Genomic DNA, 18,455 nt, shown 5'->3' on the forward strand with positions numbered 1-18,455 from the left:
TGACTAGTGCTGCTGGGATGTTTTTTGTACCATCGGTTTGGTGAACATCTGTGTACATCTCAGTTGGGTCCGGGGTGAATTTAGAGGATTCATAGACCTCGAACTTCAGTGGAGAGTGTGTTCACAGCACTTGATGTGTTTATTGGCAGTTGGTCTCATGCTACAGATGTGGTGGCTTCACATTACTGCCAGCACTTGATGTTGTCCTGAGGGTGTACAGTGTTTCATTGTGGTTTTGTCATTTCCGGATGACTAATACTGTCAATCCTGTCTCTTATGCTTATTTGACCTTCAGATCCTCTTGTGTGAAGCAGTCACATATTTGTCTGTTCTTCTGTTGAGTTGTTCTCTTACTGATTTGTAGTTCTTGAGTTATTCTAGATGCAGGTCCTTCCTAGGATACAAACACTGCAAACATCTTTCCTCTGTAGTTTACCTTTCACTTTTTCTTCTTAATTTTTTTTTTTTTTTGCTTGTAGATGGACAAAGTATCTTTATGTGGTGCTGAGGATTGAACCCAGTGCCTCACATGTGCAAGGCAAGCACTCTACCACTGAGCCACAACCCCAGCCCTACCTTTCATTCTTAATGATATTTTTCAGTGAACAGAAGTACTTCATTTGGGTAGTCTGATTTATCTGTCATCTTACCAATCCATTTTTGCTATCCTGTCTACCACGCGGCCTGCGCAGTGGTTTCATTAATGAGGTTCTAGGCATAAAGTTAGTTAGATGAGATCGAAATAAAAACACAAGACTCAATTACCTTAATTCTATTGCTAGGTCCGAGACGGCTCCCCTCTCTGGTTCGCTCCTCTAGCCGCCCAGCAGGGCAGCAAGGATTACTCAGGGCTAGCAGGAGAGAGAGAGCGAGCAGGCCGGTGACTAGCCTTTTATTAGGGAACAAGAGATTCAGGGGAGAATTCCATCCAATGAAGGTTGAGGGGGGGCTGTACTCCAAGGTCAGGGTCAGCGATTGGGTCCCCGGGGTCAGTGGTCAGGCACACCCCCACACGGATGGGCTCTCTCATCAGGAGAGGGACGGGAAAAACTTCGACATTTGCCAAAGTGCCTCAGACCCTTAACGGGAGGTACCCAATCACGTGTGAGAATGGCTCCCCACAATCCTGCTTAAGAAATCTTTGCTTATTTCAAAGTCATTGATTTTTTTTTTCTAGTTTTGTTACTTAGAATTTAATTTTTGAATATGGAATGTGAGAGGGCCACTTTTCTTTCTTTCTTTCTTTCTTTTTTTCTTTCCTCCTTTATAGATACCCAGTCTTCTGAGCACTATTCTTTCTGAACTGCCTGGAATTATCACTTTGGTCATAAATCAGGTGTTCATATATTTTTAGATAGTTTTCTGAACTTATTAGTCTATCACCCCTATGTCATAACACCATGATTTAAGTACTATATTTTGGTGAAAAGTATTTGTATCTGTTAAGGGTAAGTCTTGAATTTATTTTTCAAGTTGCTTGGCTATTCTTGGCCTTTGGCATTTTCAAATCATCTTGTCAAACCATCTCTCACACAATTCGTTGGGATCTTGATTGGGATTGCATTGAATCTGTAGATCAACTTGGGAAGAATTCACATGTTTATAATGTTGACTATTCCAATCTTTGAACATGGGGTAGCCCTTCTCTATTTAAGCCCTCTCTATTATCTGTTTTGTGGGTTTCTGTAAACATTTGTTAGATTTATTCCCAGAGATTTGAGATTTTCTTTTGATATTGTTACAAGTGACTTTTTAAAGTCATAAGGAGTGGCAATGAGTGTCTGTGGTCTCAGCTACTCTGCAGGGTGAGGCAGGATGTTTTCAAGTTTGAGGCCAGCAGGAACAACTTTCAAGATTCTGTCTCAAAATAGAAAACAAAAGGCTGGAGAGGTGGTGCAGTGGTGCAGTGCCCCAGGTTCCATCCCCAGATATATACACACACAAGTGATTTTCTGTATTTGGGGGTGGTACATAGAAATGAAGTTGTTTTTTTGTAAATTGGTCATATATCCAATAAGGCCATGTATGCTAAGGTCGGTTGCTGATTAATTATAATGGTTTATATATAGATGGTTTTGGATTTTTTACTTGTGTTTTCTTTGCAAATAGTGAATTTTATTTCTTTCCATTGTTTGTTTTTCTTGCTTTATTACTCCATTGGACCTTCAGTGTGTGTTTAATAGCAAAGGAATTATGCCGGGTTTCTGTTCTTGCGACTAAAAGGCTCAGGGGTCCCTCCAGGTAGACTGGAGTAAATGGGCTGCACAAAATAACCACATGAGACACAAATACCTTTTTCTTTGGGGTCGCTGTGACGGCTCCTCTGACCTTAAGGGTCCACAGGAAGAGAGAGCACACGCTGACTCCTTTTATTGAGAAGCTATTCAAATGGGTCAAGGAGTCAGGTTTCAGGGGGCTGAGTCTATCTTCATGATGTCACTATCAGCAGGTTGACTGACATCTGGGTAGGCCACACCCAAGGGCACAGTAAGAGAAGGGGACACACACAAGGCTCTTCCATGGAAGATTCTATCCTAAACAGGGCAAGGGGTTAAATTACAAAGGAACAGGTGAGCGTAGCTCCACCCATGGGGCTGCAGCAAGACACATCCATGCACAAGACACTGTCCCTCAAACCCAAGAAGGGTGGGGAAAGCTCTGCCACATTTCTGTGACTGAATGCCTCAGCACCCAGTCAGGGAGTGTGACTCAGACACGTATGAGGTTGGTCTCCCACAGAAATATGGCAATATTGCCTTATTCCTGATTTCAGAAGCAAAGCTTTATCAGATTAGAGAGTTCTCTCCTATAACTCACTGCTAAGAGTTATTTTTCATGGACAGGTCGAATTTTATCAGATGCTTTCCCTGCATCTATTGAGACTGAATTTTGCATGTTCAAACACTCTTGCCACCCTAGATCAAACCTAACTGGATAATGATGTGTTCTTTTATCTATCACTGAATTTGTGTTTAGGTTTTTGCAAAAAGTAGATAATCTTTTATTGTAATTTCCTTGTTAATATTTGGGACCATATTTATGCTGGCCTTGTAAATAAGTTTTTCCCCCTCTATTGCTAGATAAGTTTTTATACAACTGGCATTTTTATTCCTCAATTGGAATGATTTACTGATGAAGGAAGAACTGGAGATTTCTCTGGAAAGTTTTCCAATTATAAATTTATTTTTGTCAGTAGCTGTAGCTGTTGAGAGCCACAGCCAAAGTGGCCCTAGCAAACTTCCAGCTGCTGGCTGATGATTGGCTCACAGCGGCCCCAGCAACATCTAGCTGATTGGCTCCTCTGCGGTGATGTTTATTGGGCTGTTTCCCTGCCCTTCAAACTACGGAACTGCTCATTGGGGGACTTCTTTGGCTCCGCCCACGAGACCCAGCCAATCGGCCTCAAGAGCAGGAGGATTGTGGGAGGTGGTTGGGTGTGTGTGGGGAGAGGCGTTGGGAAGTCGGTGGTGGCAGTTGGGCTCTGAGGGTTTTTCCTGAGGAGCTGTTTTGTTTGGCGTTTGTAGTTTTAAAAATAAAGTTTGTTTCTTTTGACAAGTGGCTCCTGAATTGTGCCCAGCCAGACTGCGGCATGTAGCACTTGAGGCTTTCTACTCATGTGAGTTTTGATGTGTTTTAAGGAAAATGTCTTGCTTTTAAAGTTTTATTGGTGTGTAATTTTAGTACCTTCTGATCATCAATCATCTTAATATAACATTTTTTTAGGGTTGTGGCTTTTTAAGTAAAGAATTATTAAAGAATCAATCATTTATTTTAAGCCATAGAAATGTGTATTGTGGTACAGGGGCTGGAAGCTTGATCAGGTTCCGGTGTGGCCAGGGGCTGGAAGCTAGAGATCAGGTTCTGGTGTGGCCAGGTGCTGGTGATAGCTTCTACCAGGTTGCCCGATGCCCATTCCTTGTTGGAACCTCCTGGGTGGAAGGAGAGGTGGTCATGTTTTAAAACAAAACAGAAAATAAACCCCAGCTTATTAGAGTATAATTTACTCACTATCTAATTTACCCACTGAGTGTAACTACAGAGTTGTGCAGCTGTCATCAGAATCCATTTTTAGCACATGTCCATGGCCCCAGAACATTCCTTCATGCCCATTTACAGTTCTGGTCTCCATTCTTTCTGATGAGAATGGAGACCAGAACCCTAGCCCTGTGGGTCAGGTCGGTGGCCCTGCTGCCTTCAGGAATTCATCTTTGGCTTTCAGCGGGCTTGATCATCGTGTGTTGAGGGGTGGGTTTCTTTATCCTGCTAGGGGTTTGTTGAGCTTGGTTGTGTGTAAATTTTATAATTTTTTCATTCCCTCAGGTAAGTTTTCCCCTCTCCTTGTGTGCCTTGCCTGTTGTCTTCCCACACGTGTGGCCTCAGGGTTGGCCAGCAGTGTGCGGCTATCTTGGGTCCTGGTCAGTCTTCCCGAGATGCCTGATTGAGGCTCCACATCTGGACAGCAGACTGGCCAGGGCCCAAGCTAGTCACACACCATGGGCCAGCCTGGGCCATGAGTGTGCACCCAGAGGGCTGGCAAGGCGCACAGGAGAGGAGAGATGAGGAGGAGCTCCGCACCAGGAAAAGCCTCGAGCCAAACTGGCTCCAAATGTGGCAGCCACATCTGTGGATGTCCCTTCTCTTCGGGTCTTATTTCCTGAAATCTCCCCTGCTTTATGGAGGGCTTAGGCCTTCAGTTTTGTCTGAATTTGTTAAAGGTAAAAGCTAGACTTTTTTTTTTTTTTTCTTATTTGCACAGGGAATTGATGTGATCTGTGCTGATCTTCCACAGCTGAGAGTGCTGGTGCATTGACACCTTTTAGTATCTGCCTTCTTCATTGCCAAATTTGCCCCTGGTGTGTGACCTCCTGCATTATTTTTCTACACATCAGGCTATTTCAACCTGATACAGAGCCTAAAATGGGAGTTTACATTAAAAAAAAAAAAAAAATCACCAAAAAACTTTAATCAGTGCCCGCATAACACCCCCTGTATTCCAGGGTGCTGTGGTTTGGTTTTGGTTTGGGGCCTAGAATTCAGGCTTCTATTTGTTTTGATGCAGAGACTTTTTCCTAAATGTCCCTGGCTTGGGAAATGTTGGGAAGGCAGCTGTGAGTATAAGCAGGGACTAGGGCTTGTGTATAACTTGAGGGTGTCCCCAGAGGTTCCTGTGTCAGGAACCTGGCCCTCGGTGTAGCAATGTGTGAGTTCAAGAGGCTAGGTGAGTGGGCGGTCAGGAGGGCGCTGTCCTTGGAAGGGATGAAGCAGTTCTTTGGGGAACCCTGAGTTGGTTCTCTGGGGAGTTGTTTTAATAGGTAAGCCTGGCCCCACTGGGAATTCTGACTTCCTGTCTTACAGTATGACCTCTCCCTCTCCCATGTGCTCCTATCATGATGCCATCTGCCATGTGACACAGCTAGGACTTCTCAGCTGAGCTGGCGCCAAGCTCATTGGATTTTCTGCCTTATAAAATTGTCTGCTAGATAAACATCTTTTTCTTCATAAAATAGGCAACTTCTGATCTTTCCATGATTGTAGCAGAGAATGGACTAAAACAGCACTCAAGCCACCAGCTCCCTTAGACTTGTTCAGGTTGGGTGTGGGAGGCAGTGTCCACCCGAAATTCCAGTCCCCGTGAATAAATGGTTGCATGTCTGACTCAACCAAGGGTGGCCTGGTGGAGTCCCCAACGTGTGTCCTTTAAGACTGGTTGGATTCAGGTCCTGGAAGTGAGGGCCCATGGTGTCCTGTGGAAAAGTGTCTCCTCTGACTTCAACAAGTGGCCAGATCTACAGTGACTGAGGTGGTGAGGGGCAGTGTGGGTTGGGGTCTGGTCTGCAGCCTGAACATGCATTCCTGTCCAGTTGTGCAGGTCACTCTGGAGATTGCAGCCCACATGGGCCATGACCTCTCCAGCATCCTCCCTTCTTTAAGATGTCTGTGGTCAGGGGTTAAGGGGTGGCTGGAGGGTCTTCTATAGTCCGGGAGGGGAGAGAATCTGGATCAGATTGGACCAGCCATAATATTGACCAGCTTTCCAGGAGGTGGTTTAGAAATACACAGGAGACCCATTTCTAGCCAAAGGGAAGGGAGGAGAATTCCAGTGAGGGGCTTCTGAGAAAGTTCTGTACTATGTAAAAGGAGACGGAGAGAACTTATTTCATGGTCTTGGGTGTTGTGTGTGACTGTGAGACGTTTGGGGCTTTGGCAGTGATCTTATGACCACAAAGAGGGGCAAGTCTGGGACAAAAGGATGGCAGTTCAGAAAGATGGAACATACCTGATTCTGAGGATTTCCCTGAACTACGGGGTTAAGCAGCTGGAGCTGCCCTGCTCTGTTTAAGGGGTGGGATCACCCATTCCCTAACATGCCGAGCTATTTTGAGTTGGGTCTTTTTGTACTTGAATTAGAAAACATTTTGACTGAAACCATAGAGGAAAGCAAGATGACTGGGGCAGGGATGTAAAAGGCCTTTGTTCCAGAAGTGGGAGGGATGATGTGATTTCATGTCAATCTTAGAAATGATCCTGGGTGTTTTCCGGTCTTTGACTTGTCAGGCTTTCTTATTTTCCAGTGGCTCATGTTGAGCATCTCCTGTGACCCTTCCTGTTCATTATTCCATTTTGTTCCTTAAATGTCTATTCATAGGGAATGGCAATGTCTCCATTTTACAGATGAAGAAAAGGAGGCTTGAAGAAGTGAAATAACTGACTCCTCTTCTAGAGCTAACCCATGGCGGAGCTGGGCTTCCTATTCAGGTTTATGTGATTGTGATTCGGAAGCTCCTTCCTTTGTGATCTTTCCGGAAAGAGGGGCTTCAAAGACCTTGACCCTCACCCCCAACTCTGAATTCAAGTACCAAGTAAGGTAGGATTATGTAGAGCCGAGTTCAGTAATTTGTCCCACCTATTTTTATAAATAAAGTTTTATTGGAACACAGCACAATCATTTGCTATTGTACTGCCTGTGGCTATTTTTAGACAGAGTTATGACCAAGGCCATCTGGCCTGTAATATGTATTTACTATTTGGCTCTTTACAGAAAAAGTTGCCAACTATTATCTTGGAGATCAAAGATGGCAGAGACCTCATTATCTTTCCGTTTCCTGTTCAGTGGTCTGCCATCCGTGTTCCCCTCAGATGGTAAGCTTTGTGAAGCAGGAACGCCATGTCTTTGGCTCCTCTTACTCCCCATCTCTTGGCATAGGGTCTGGGGATAGCTGGGCTCTTCAGTAAATCAGTCCACCTGGAAGGGAAGGGCACACAGTGTGCACTGTCCTGCATTTTCAGATTCCTAAGGTACCGTATACCACGGTCACTCCAGAGTGCTTGCTACAGGGGAAGTGATTAATTTCTGAGGAACAAAACAAAATATAATTACAAGTGACTCAGAGGCCTCTACCAAGGCCTGACGTGGAGGTAGTAGACATGATCGCCATTGGAAGCCCAATATACGGAATGCAGCCTGGAAGGATGAATTACTAACCTGGAGGGAAGAAGGAACCACTGCAGGTTCTGGCGTTTGATGTCATGACACTGGAATTTGTTCTTTCAGCCACTCAGGTCTTCATCAGGTTACGTGTTGGCAGTTGGTCACAGGCCGATAGGCATGATTCAGAAGGTGTCGGAGATGGTTGCTATTTCTGAGCCACCCAAGACTGAAGTCGGTGTGCTGCTTGGTCTGGCAGCTTTATCTCCGGGCCTAGATGATTCCCCGAGGCTCTGTCTTGAGTGGGTGTGTTTGGACGCACTGGGGGCTAATCCAGGTCTCAGGCCTGAATCCTCGCCATCGCCCATGTTCTCGCCTGTGTTCTCTGTCTAGTGTTGGCTGTGCCCTTACCCAGCTCCCAGGCAGCCCTCTGCCTGCCTTCCAGCTTGCTGCTGCTGCTGCTCCTCCTCCTCCTCCTCCTCCTTGCTACGAACTAGTTCTTCACAAAGCACATTTGTCTGATCTTCTAACTCCCTCTCTGTGTAGGCAGAGGGTCTTCCTTAACAGACCCCCATGAACTTGACCTCTCTGATGGGTGTGCATTAGAGGTGGGACCTAGTACACGTGCTGGGTCATGGCTTCCACGGTTCTCTTCCCTACCAGCCCTGCCATCTTGGCTCCTTCTCTTACTCCTGCTGTATACCTAGGGCTAACCTGCAGTGGGCAGGCAGCACATGGCAACACTGCAGTTGGCAAGGAAAAGTTCCCTCTTGCCACAGTCCCTGGTGTCTCCCCACAGTTTAGCAGCTAGAGCAAGATGCCAGGTGCTCTGAAGGACAGAGCCTCTGTGCCGCTGCCTTGTGATGGCTCGGTGCCTGTGACCACGTCAGATTGTTACATCCCTTATTTTTTGTGTGCTGGGAATTGAACCCAGAGCCTTGGGTGTGGTAAGCACTCGCTCTACCACTGAGCTTCACCCTCACATCCCATGTTTTGAATAGCACTTTTTTTGTATTGTCCTGAAACTCTTCAGGGCCTGTGCTCCTTTCCTTTCCATTACCTTTCATCTCTCTCCAAACCCTTACCCAGACTCCTCCTTCCCAAACTTCTATTTTCCTTTCCTTTTCTTTTTTTAAAAAATTATGGTAAAATAAGCATAATCAGATCTACCACTGTAACCATTGAAAGCATACAGTTCATTCACATTGTTTTATAAGTATCATCACCATCAATCTTCCCAAACTGAAACTATGTACTCATTAAACACGGACGGACATGAAATTCCAGCCCCTACCCCAGTGCTGGCACCCTCCATTCTACTCTACCTCCATGAACTTGACTACTTCAGGTACCTCCTTCATCATTTCCCCTTTTGTGCCTGGATTATTTACACATGCTCAAGGTCCATCCATCATAATTTTCTTCCTTTTTAAGGCTGAATAATATTCCTGTGCATGTATTTATCTCATTTTTTTGCTCTCAGTGGACCCTTGGGTTGCTTCCACGTGTTGGCTGTTAATAGAGCTGCTGTGAACATGGGATACAGATATTCTTTATTGCTTTCAGTTATTTTGGTGGAAGAACTGAAAACATACCAGAAATGGAATTGCTGGATCAGCTGGTAATCCTATGTTTAAATTTTTGGGAAACCACCAATTTGCTTTCCACAGCAGCTGTATCACTGTATGTTCCAGAAGCAATGCACAAGGCCCCAGTTCTCCACATTTCCATGTCCCTGCCAACACTGGCTCTCTCTTTTTTTTTTTTTAATAGCCATCCTAATTGGTGTGAAGTGGTAGATCACTGTTCTTTCAAAGCCCTCCGTGGCCTCTTTACCCAATTCAATGGGACTATGCTGCTCCTACAGTCCCAAGTCTTCTCTCCTCAGACCTCTGAATGGCACTACCTGCTTTTCTGAGTGTTTGTCTCTTAAAGGTCAGGGACTTGGTCCATCCTTCCTCGTTCTTGGAGCTCCAGTGTATTGCAAGGTACCTGGCCATCTCTCTCGTGCATGATCAAAATAATGATTTCAGGACCTGCTGCCCATTTTCTGGGAAGCTGAACCCTTGCCTTCCTTCTGACCACATCTTTAGTCAGTCGGAAGCAGGTGGATTAATATACGCCCAACTAAATTTAGAGAAACCAACCTTCTTTCTCCCCAGTGGGGATTTTTGAAAATGGTTGATTGCACTTACCTCAAAGCAGAGTTTATATTTTGCTTCATTGAGTCACGCTGGGCAGCAATTTCATTTCTGTAGAAAATTAATTTTGGAGGAAGCTGCATGTGCCAGGAGAGCCCTAGGCACATTCTTTTGTCAGGGGAAGTCCTCTCTGCCACCGTCCCCTCCCTGGTGCTTTCAGTTCCCCCTGGTGTTGCTGTTGTTTTCATCGACTTGCAGATCGACTTCTGGTGGAAATGGAAAAGACCTTGGAAAGATGTCTGCTGGAGTGCAGAGATGATACTGAGCTGGGTCAGGGTGGTGATGGCAATGGTCACCAGCTGGTGAGAATGGCTGGCTTTCGGGAGACAGCCAGAAGCCAGGCTGCCGCTCCTTCTGGGCTGGGTGTGAACCCACATGTCACTAGACTACAGGGATGTCCACAGGGTCCTGGGGAAGGTCCTTGAAATCTGGGGTGGCAGGGAGCTTGGGCCAGTGGACATGTAACTGGCATGAAATTTCCACATGCTAAGGTCTGCTCTGGCTGGACTGCTGTCTCTTGGGCTAGTGTCACTTCGGGCTACTTCACAGGTGTTTAGTCTTGATGTGTCATAAATGAAGACTCAGATTGACATTGGTTGACAGTCTCCGAGCTGTAATTACCCAGCTCGTAAGTCCCATAGGTCCTTGTCTTTGCTTCTGTCAGAATGGAAATGGCTTTTGGGCCTGGGGTGGGGTCTGCCCCTAATGGGTAGCAAGATGTGAGTTTTAGAAGCCTTGCTTTGCTACTCGGCAAGTCCCCTGCCCTTTAATAAAGCCATTGCTCACATTATATGTGGTTCATATTTAACCCACAGTCCCTGTGCTCTCGTTGGGGAGGCAGTCTGGTGGCTATTGGAAGGTGTTTAGTGACAAGGCAACAGCTCCTTGTTGGAAACTGCTTCACAGATCTACTTGCCTTGGTGTGGGGCTTGTCCAGATTGGGATTCTCCTGGGATCTGGGAACATCTGTTTTCACCCAGTCCCTGCCCAGTGCTGGGGGCACAACCTAGGGCCTCGCACATGCTAGGCAAGCGCTCTACCACCAAGCTGCCCCCAGCCTTGGTTTGCCTTTTGTCCCTGGAATGGTGGATGCCTGTTTGGCTGGTCCTGTTGGTTTCTTACCTCGTGTCCGTCCTGCTCTGCTGTGGCTTAAGCAACACTGGCTTTGCTGGGGCCGTGGCTTGTCCTTCATCAGGTCATGAGTGGTGGGTGATTACGCTGGTCTTGGAGTTCTCTCTTCCACTCTGCTCCCTGTGGCTTTCTGGGCTTACTCATCCTTGCTTCATAAAAGGGGTGGTAGAGCTGGCTTTCTCCTGTCCCCTCTGAGATACTCAGAGTTGTGATAGTCCTCTGTGATGGTGAACTAGGGGTCAAGAGTGAAGATTTTGGCCTGATGGGGCCTATGAGCCTGCTCCCTACTTCTGGTCTAGTTATGAAAAAAAGGTGTCCTTGATTTACAAGGAGTCTGGGTGCTGTGGCTGGGCTATTTCTCATTGAGTGGCGTTTTGTTTGTTGTGAGGATGCTTCACGCTGGTGACATGCACCCACCCAGGCTCTGGAGGACAGGAGTTACTCGGTGTCCTCCATCCTCAACAGATGATCCTGTTATGGTCAAAGAACAGACCCTGACTCACTGCCCTGAGCGTCATCTGGTTGCAAGCCACAGAAACCCTTTCCACCAAAGGTACTTTTTGACTGTAGTAACTTGGAAACCCAGGAGTGAGTGGAGCTGGATTCTGGGGCCCCAGGTCTCCCCAGATCTGTTTCTGTCTTGCTCAGCACAGCCTCTGTGTGGGTAGGGGGTCTTTCCAACTGGGGCCTCTCTACATGATAAAGAGAAAAATGGCCCCATGTGGGTCCAGGTTTGCGGGACCATTTAGGCTTCTGCTTCTAGAACGAGGGTCAGCAGAGTTCTCTTTCGGGCTCAGGTAGACCTTGTAGACTCTGGGCCAGGCGGTTTCAAGAGCAGCTACACGCTCCTGCTGTTGTAGCCGGAAGGCAGCCACAGACGAGACGTGAGCAAATGGGAGTGGCTGTGATCCAGAACTCGACACACAGATGTGTGGTGGCTGAATTTGGCCCCAGACTACAGTTTGCTGACTTCTGTCCTAGAAAGATGACCAGGTAGACGTTGTGTGGAGGATCCTGTGGTCCAGACCCGGACTCGTGTGAGACTAGTGAGACCTGGTCTTTGGTCACAAAATTTAAGAAGTATCAAACTCATCATTCAACATAATATTTTCATGTAATACTTTCAAAAATTAAAGTTGATGTGGAAAAAGCCACAATGAACAAACCATCAAATAGGGTCAGGATGAAGATGGGTTGTGTGCTCTGCTGTGGCCTAGTAATTGCCAGCCTGGGTTAGCTGCTACCTGGGGGTGGGGGCGGGGAGAGAGCAAGGGGTAGAAGTGAAGACAACTCCACAAAGTCTGAAAGGCACATGCTCCTCTTGGGAGAGAGGGGTGCTGTAAGCAGAAGCAAGGCGGAGGGGTGCTGCTGACTTGTCTTCATGCCTGGGCTTTGTTGCAAGGGTGGTAATGATATGAAGAGCTGTTTTTCACTGAACACCAATTATATTATGGCTAACAGCATTTATTGGATCTCATTTTCTCTGTATAACAGCCCTTAGAGGTAGATACTATGATGGCCATTGTACAGATGAGGAAAATAAAGGACAAGGTAAGGCACCCACCCAAGTCACACAATGCCTCAGTTAGAATCTGAGCCCTGGCGTTTATCTTCCTTGTAGTCTCTAGGGATTGACAAGGAAAGCTGAGGCCTGCTGGGAGCTGGCAGACTGTGCTGCCCGTCATTGTCTATTAACAAGTACCCCAGGAAGCTCGCCATGCTATCCCCTTACCTCCTGGCTCTCGTTCTTGTTGGCATTTGGCTTTCAGGTGTTCTGAGAGCCAGAAGCCCTTGCACACTTTTGGAATGTATCCCACATTTCAAAGCAGATCAGTACATATTCCCAAATTAAATTATGGACACACAGCCTGCTTTAAATGGCAGGTGAGCTGCACTTTAAATAGACCACATTAATTCTGGCAGTGGAAGCGGAACCCTACTGTGATGATTCCTGCAGTCAGTGTTGCTCTGACAAGCTTTGAAAGGGTTCTGTGGCAGTAAGCAATTTACAAAATTGAAAGGAGAAAACACACGGTAAAGGGTTCCTGAGCATTCAAGGTCAAAGGGAGGCGATTGCATTTCTTGAGGAAGTCTGAGTGCAGGTGAGAGTCACTTGATCCACAGCGTGATGGAATTACAGGTGGCTGGCTGAGCATTTGGAAACACATTATTGGACTGCTGGCCTCGGGCACTGCTCTCCCACATGCCCTGTCCTGGGTTCTGAGAGTGGAAAAAATACCATCTTGTACATTGTGGTTTGGACTGATCTGATGAGTTTGGGAAGGGGGTGAGTTGGACATGTGACGACTGAGAGGGGACTGTCCCGAGCCAGTTGCCCATCAGTTTTGTTATCTTGGGGATCCCTGAGGGCCGCTTGGTCCATACGTATTTGTATCCTAAAAGGAGAGTTTGAAGCCTCGTTCTCCAAGGGGTCTGGGCTGTTGAGCATGAGCTGGATGTTGGAGCTGGCAGCAGAGGCTCGGCTTTTCCTTCTGTGGATTAGGCAGCTGTGAACATGCTCACTTTGGAGAAGGTGGAGTGCCCCCATTGCAAAAGGCAAAATGCTGTTTGGGGTTTGCAGTTAGCTGGCATGGTATGGCTTAACGGGCACTAGGAGCTATGTATCCCTGGGCACGTTCTTCACTGGTCCAGGCCTGGGACCTTGTCTTTGTGGAGATGGCCTTGGTGGTTAAGAGGTCAGATGGCAGTGTTTGGTATGGTGGCTGGTACATAGTTGGTGCTCAGTGAATAAATAGTACCTGTTGCCACCCTTGCTATTGGCAGCATGAAAAAGTGTTGACGAGCCAATTATTAAGAAAGTTGATAAATGAGGTATACATGAGGAGATCATAAATGAGGTATATATGAGGAGATCATAAATGAGGTATACATGAGATCATAAATGAGGTATACATGAGGAGATCATAAATGAGGTATACATGAGGAGATCATAAATGAGGTATACATGAGGAGATCATAAATGAGGTATACATGAGGAGATCATAAATGAGGTATACATGAGGAGATCATAAATGAGGTATACATGAGGAGATCATAAATGAGGTATACATGAGGAGATCATAAATGAGGTATACATGAGGAGATCATAAATGAGGTATACATGAGGAGATCATAAATGAGGTATACATGAGGAGTACAACTAGGAAAAGCCTGTGCACGAGGATGAGAAAGGCAGAGGAATGGCAGCAGTCGTAAGGATGACTACTCCAGGGGTAAAGGCAAACGTTACCTTTCCTTTAAAGCCTTAAATCTGTTCCTATCCTCAGACCTAGTAATTGAGAATATAGAAGTCTCTCTTAAGGAACTAAAAATGGGGACAATTATTTATGTGCAAGGATGCTTTTTGCTGTGGAGAGGGAAGTTGGCACCATATCATATTCTTAATAATAGAGAAATAGTTACGTTGCGTTTCACTGGGAAGCCATCAAAGTCAAGTTTCAAAGACTTAATGGTGGCAGGAAAATGTTTATGATCTAGAAAAATGAACTAGGATACAGAATTATTATTGGTACTGGGAGTGGAACCCAAGGTGGCTTAACCATTGAGCCCTTCTTATGTTTTATTTTGAGACGGCGTCTTGCTAAGTTGCTTAGGCCCTTTGCTATATTGCTGAGCCTGGCTTTCAACTTTAAATCCTCCTGTCTCATTCTCAGGGTCACTGGGATTACAGGTGTGCACCATTTTGCCCAGCTAGGACAGAAAATTATGCATATGTGCATGTATAATCATACAATATGATGTATCATTTTTGATGATTGCAAATTACTGCAAAGTTGGTAGTTTTTTTTTTCTCTTTTAAATGAGACAGGTCTCATTGTGTTGCCCAGGTTGGCTTTGAACCCCTAGGTTTGAGTGATCCTCCTGCCTCAGCCTCTGAGTAGCTGGGACTCCAGGGACATGCCATTGTTCTGGCTTAACACTGGTGACTTTAAAAAACAACACGGATCTATTCCCTTGGAGTTGGGAGGCCAGAAGGTCAAGATCAGTTTCACTGGGTTAAGGTCAAGGTGATGGCAGGGCCAGCTCTTGCTGGAGGCTCCAGGGCAGAGCTGGCCTTGCTTCTTCCAGCTTCTGGTGGCTGCCAGCCTCCTGTGTCTGTGGATGCATGGTTCCAGTCTCTGCTTCCCTGTCCATCACCACTTCCTGGGTCAAATCTCTCTGCCTCCTCATGAAGATACTTGCTGCTATTGGGCCCACAGGGTTATCCAGGAAGATCCCCCTTTCCAAGTCCTTCATTTAACTGCAAATGCAAAGACCATGTGCTGCGTAAGGTGACAGTCATGGTTTCCAGAGGTTAAGATGTGGATATCTTTGGGGTCGTAATTCTATTGCCACAGATGTTGATTTTGTGCAACGAGTGAAGTGTGTGTGAGGGGAAGCCTGGAAGGAGATTCCTGATGATGTCACTGAACGGTCACCTCTGGGTGGTGTGTCTGGGATCATTTTTATTTTGGATATACTCTATTCTCCACCCCCTCTGTGCTGAGGAAGTGACTTTCACAATCTAAAAAAGTTGCTGGGGACTGCTGCTCTGAATGCTGTGAGCATCTCAGGCCGAGTGACGTGTTGTCGCCTCTCTGCAGAGCCCGTGTTCTGGCACTACGTGAAGGAGGTCCTCAACAGGCACGAGCTGCAGCGCTTCCACTCCCTGCGCCACATCACCTCCGACGTGGGCCGGGGCCGCGCCTGGCTGCGCTGCGCCCTCAACGAGCACTCGCTGGAGCGCTACCTGCACATGCTGCTCGCCGACCAGGGCAGGCTCAGGTACCAGCCCTCGGGCTGTGGGGCAGGTGGGGCAAAGGGGAAGAGGGTGGAATCGGGAGTCAGACTTCATGGTCTTGCATCCCAGTCCCTCTACAGGGGCCCTCATCTGTTCAGCTGTGCTGTGGGGACCCTCTGTGTGAGAAGGCCTTTAGAGGACTCTGTATGGCACCTGTGTATTGCTGCCACTCAGTCCATGCTTATTATCAGCACGCCTCGGGGTGTGCAGGGAACGGCTACAGTCTTTCATTTTGTGGAATTTTAATTTGGGTATTCTTTCATTCACTCGATCCCAAATTGACCTGAAAATATAGGTAAGTTTTAAGTTGGGAGGAAGTCTTTTTTTTTTTTTTAATTAAAAACTGATTTTATTATGTTCCTTTTTTGGATCATAAATATAAAATATAAAATTCACTCTCAGTATAGGTCAGGTTATGCTGCAATAACAAATACCTCAGTGGCATGAAACAACCAAGCTTATTTCTTCCATGTGCTACATGTCTGTCAGGGGTGTGCTTGGCTTCTCATCTTGGGGACCCAGGCTGATAGGAGGCTCCATCTGTTTGCTTCATCTGTTTGCTTCAGTTATGTGCAGCCAAGGTAGGAAAAGGAGCTCTGGTTGGAGTAAACACTGGCTTGTATGGCCACTGCCCACGGGATACCTTACGCTCATGGCCGGCAGAGGTGATGTGAGTGTTGCCAAGTAGGAGCCAGTGTGGCACAGTCGGCCACATTCCCTAAACACTGGAAAATGTTGTAGAATCCCTGAAAAATGGAATCACTTAGAATTTACACAAAGAAAACTCTCACCTGTTGGAATTTTTTCCCATCATTTTTCTATACTTGTGACATTTATGGTTTCTCTTGCTCTGGCTGTTTTTTTTTTTTTTTTTCCCCCAAGAATGGGGGATCAGACACGTTATGTCACCTGATACAAAGGGGCAGTGATAAATCCTGCCCTGCTTCCTTCAGGAACTTCCACATCAGCATGTGTAGAGCCTGAACATGGAGATTTCAATTGACTCAGAAACCGTTTCATCAGCATCACATTGTGGTCCTTTGATTTCGCATCTTGCCAAGTGTTCCCTGGCTCAGGTCTCCCCTCCGGCTGCTGCTATAGTTGCCTCTGCACCAGTGATTTTTTTTTTTTTTTTTTTTTTTTTGGAGGGGGGTGTTCTGGGTTGTGCCTTAGGGTTCGTAAAATACTCCTCAAGTTCTTGCATTGACACTGCCTGTGACACTTCACCATCTGACTCTGAAGTGGGAGGCTTGGGAACCAGGACAGCTGATGGTGAGGGCATGTGTGTGTTCCTCGAGGGGGGGCAGAGTTGGGGGCTGAGAATACACCTCCCAAGCCTGACCTGCTTTAATTAAGGTTTGTTAAGATAGATTTTTGTGAAGCTCTTTCCTGTGGATTACTGATGATGAGTTCAGAGTTGCATACTCAGTACCAAAGTCAAATTGAGCTGTGGGAGGCTGCAGCGAATCCCTAAGAGTCACAGTGGAATTTACTAGGGTTTGCCACTCACTTAACGCGGGTGGGGAAACCTAGTTCATTTACATGCACAGAAATGGCTCCCATTTCCAGAGGAGTACAGTTTGGAGAATCGGGCAGAGTAGAAATGCCAGCCTGACCTTGTGGTTTGTACTTCCACTAACATTTTGCTGGGTAAGTATGTTGGAAATGATGTCTCTTCTCTCTTCCTGCTCATTGTATTCAGTTGTGTCAGCAAATAGTTTTCCAGTCTGTCACTGAAGTGCGAGCCACTCAAGATTGGCTTGACTTGAGTAAAATTGAGCACTGAGCTTTGACTCCCTTACTTTAGAATCCTATGATGTGGTAGGGGGTGTCATGGTATTGTGGGTATGGGGTTGTGTGTTGTAAGCCTGGCTGTACCATTTATTGGCAGATTGCCTTAGAAAGACCCTGAAGCCTTCCTGACCTCCCACCCCAACTGCTACTTAGACTCACGAGGCCCTCCTAGCCTTCTGACCTTTCCAGGGACAACTTGTACTTTGCTGTAGCCCAGGCAGGTATTCTAAGTGAATGCTGTGATGGATGGAGCCATGGCATTTTGTAGCTTCTTTCTGAAGTTGTCACCTCTGTGTTAGTGATAGCAGGCAAGCCCTGTTGGTCAGCTTGGATTTCCTGTCTGTCTCTTGGGAGCTGTGCTTGAGTGGAAGTCACCCCTCTGTGCTCTTGAACTTTGCTGCCTTATAAATATATTTACATGTGTTTGTTTCAGTACTCTAAAGCCTGAGGTCTCGGGGGACCGACAGAGAAGTTGTAGACTATGTACATTCAGATCTTTGCTTATAGTAGGAAGCTTCACCCAGCAGCGATCTCAGATACCCTCCCTTCCCTGTGATGACCGACCAGGAACAAATTGTCCAGAATGTCATCTAATGGAGTGATCTAGCCAGTGGATGCAGAGAACTACTCTTAAGAAGTTTCTCCTTTTCTCATTTCACTTTACAGCACTTTTTATGAAGACTGGTCTTTTGTGATGGATGAAGAAAGGTCTAGCATGCTTCCCACCATGGCAGCTGGTAAGCCTGACCATGGCCGGGGGTGATGGGTCCTGGGGACCTCGGCGAGTAGAGAGGGCTTCCTGGGAGTGGATTCACAACCCCAGGGGATGCTGTGAATTTTCCTGTCCCTCACTGATGGAGTCACTTGCTGCTGATCTTCCTTTAATGGCATTGAGCATTGGGCACAATTATCTGGAAATTTGATACCTGGAAGAGAAAGCCTGGGCTGAAGAGTTGCTCATGGCTTGGCTGGTGTGATGTAAGGAGCCTGAGAGTTGGAGGGGGACCTACCTTTGCATCAAACTGTTCTTCTGCTGGCTGGATCCTGTCAGCTTTGTCCCTTTTACTTTTACTTCTCCGTGAGGTGGGAATTCTGACAGTTC

At 46.5% G+C, this 18,455-nt stretch overlaps 1 protein-coding gene across 1 annotated transcript in view; it reads left to right on the top strand.

Annotated features, from left to right (window-relative positions):
- The window catches only part of Snx29 (sorting nexin 29), a 384,257-nt gene that overhangs the window by 42,171 nt on the left and 323,631 nt on the right, over positions 1-18,455 (top strand). The window contains exons 5-6 of the mRNA XM_026385539.2: positions 15,363-15,543; positions 18,020-18,090. Coding sequence (XP_026241324.2) covers positions 15,363-15,543; positions 18,020-18,090 — 252 coding nt within the window. The remainder of the gene's footprint in view (positions 1-15,362; positions 15,544-18,019; positions 18,091-18,455) is intronic.

The sequence above is a fragment of the Urocitellus parryii genome, chromosome 9, assembly GCF_045843805.1.
Source record: "Urocitellus parryii isolate mUroPar1 chromosome 9, mUroPar1.hap1, whole genome shotgun sequence".
NCBI lineage: Eukaryota > Metazoa > Chordata > Mammalia > Rodentia > Sciuridae > Urocitellus > Urocitellus parryii.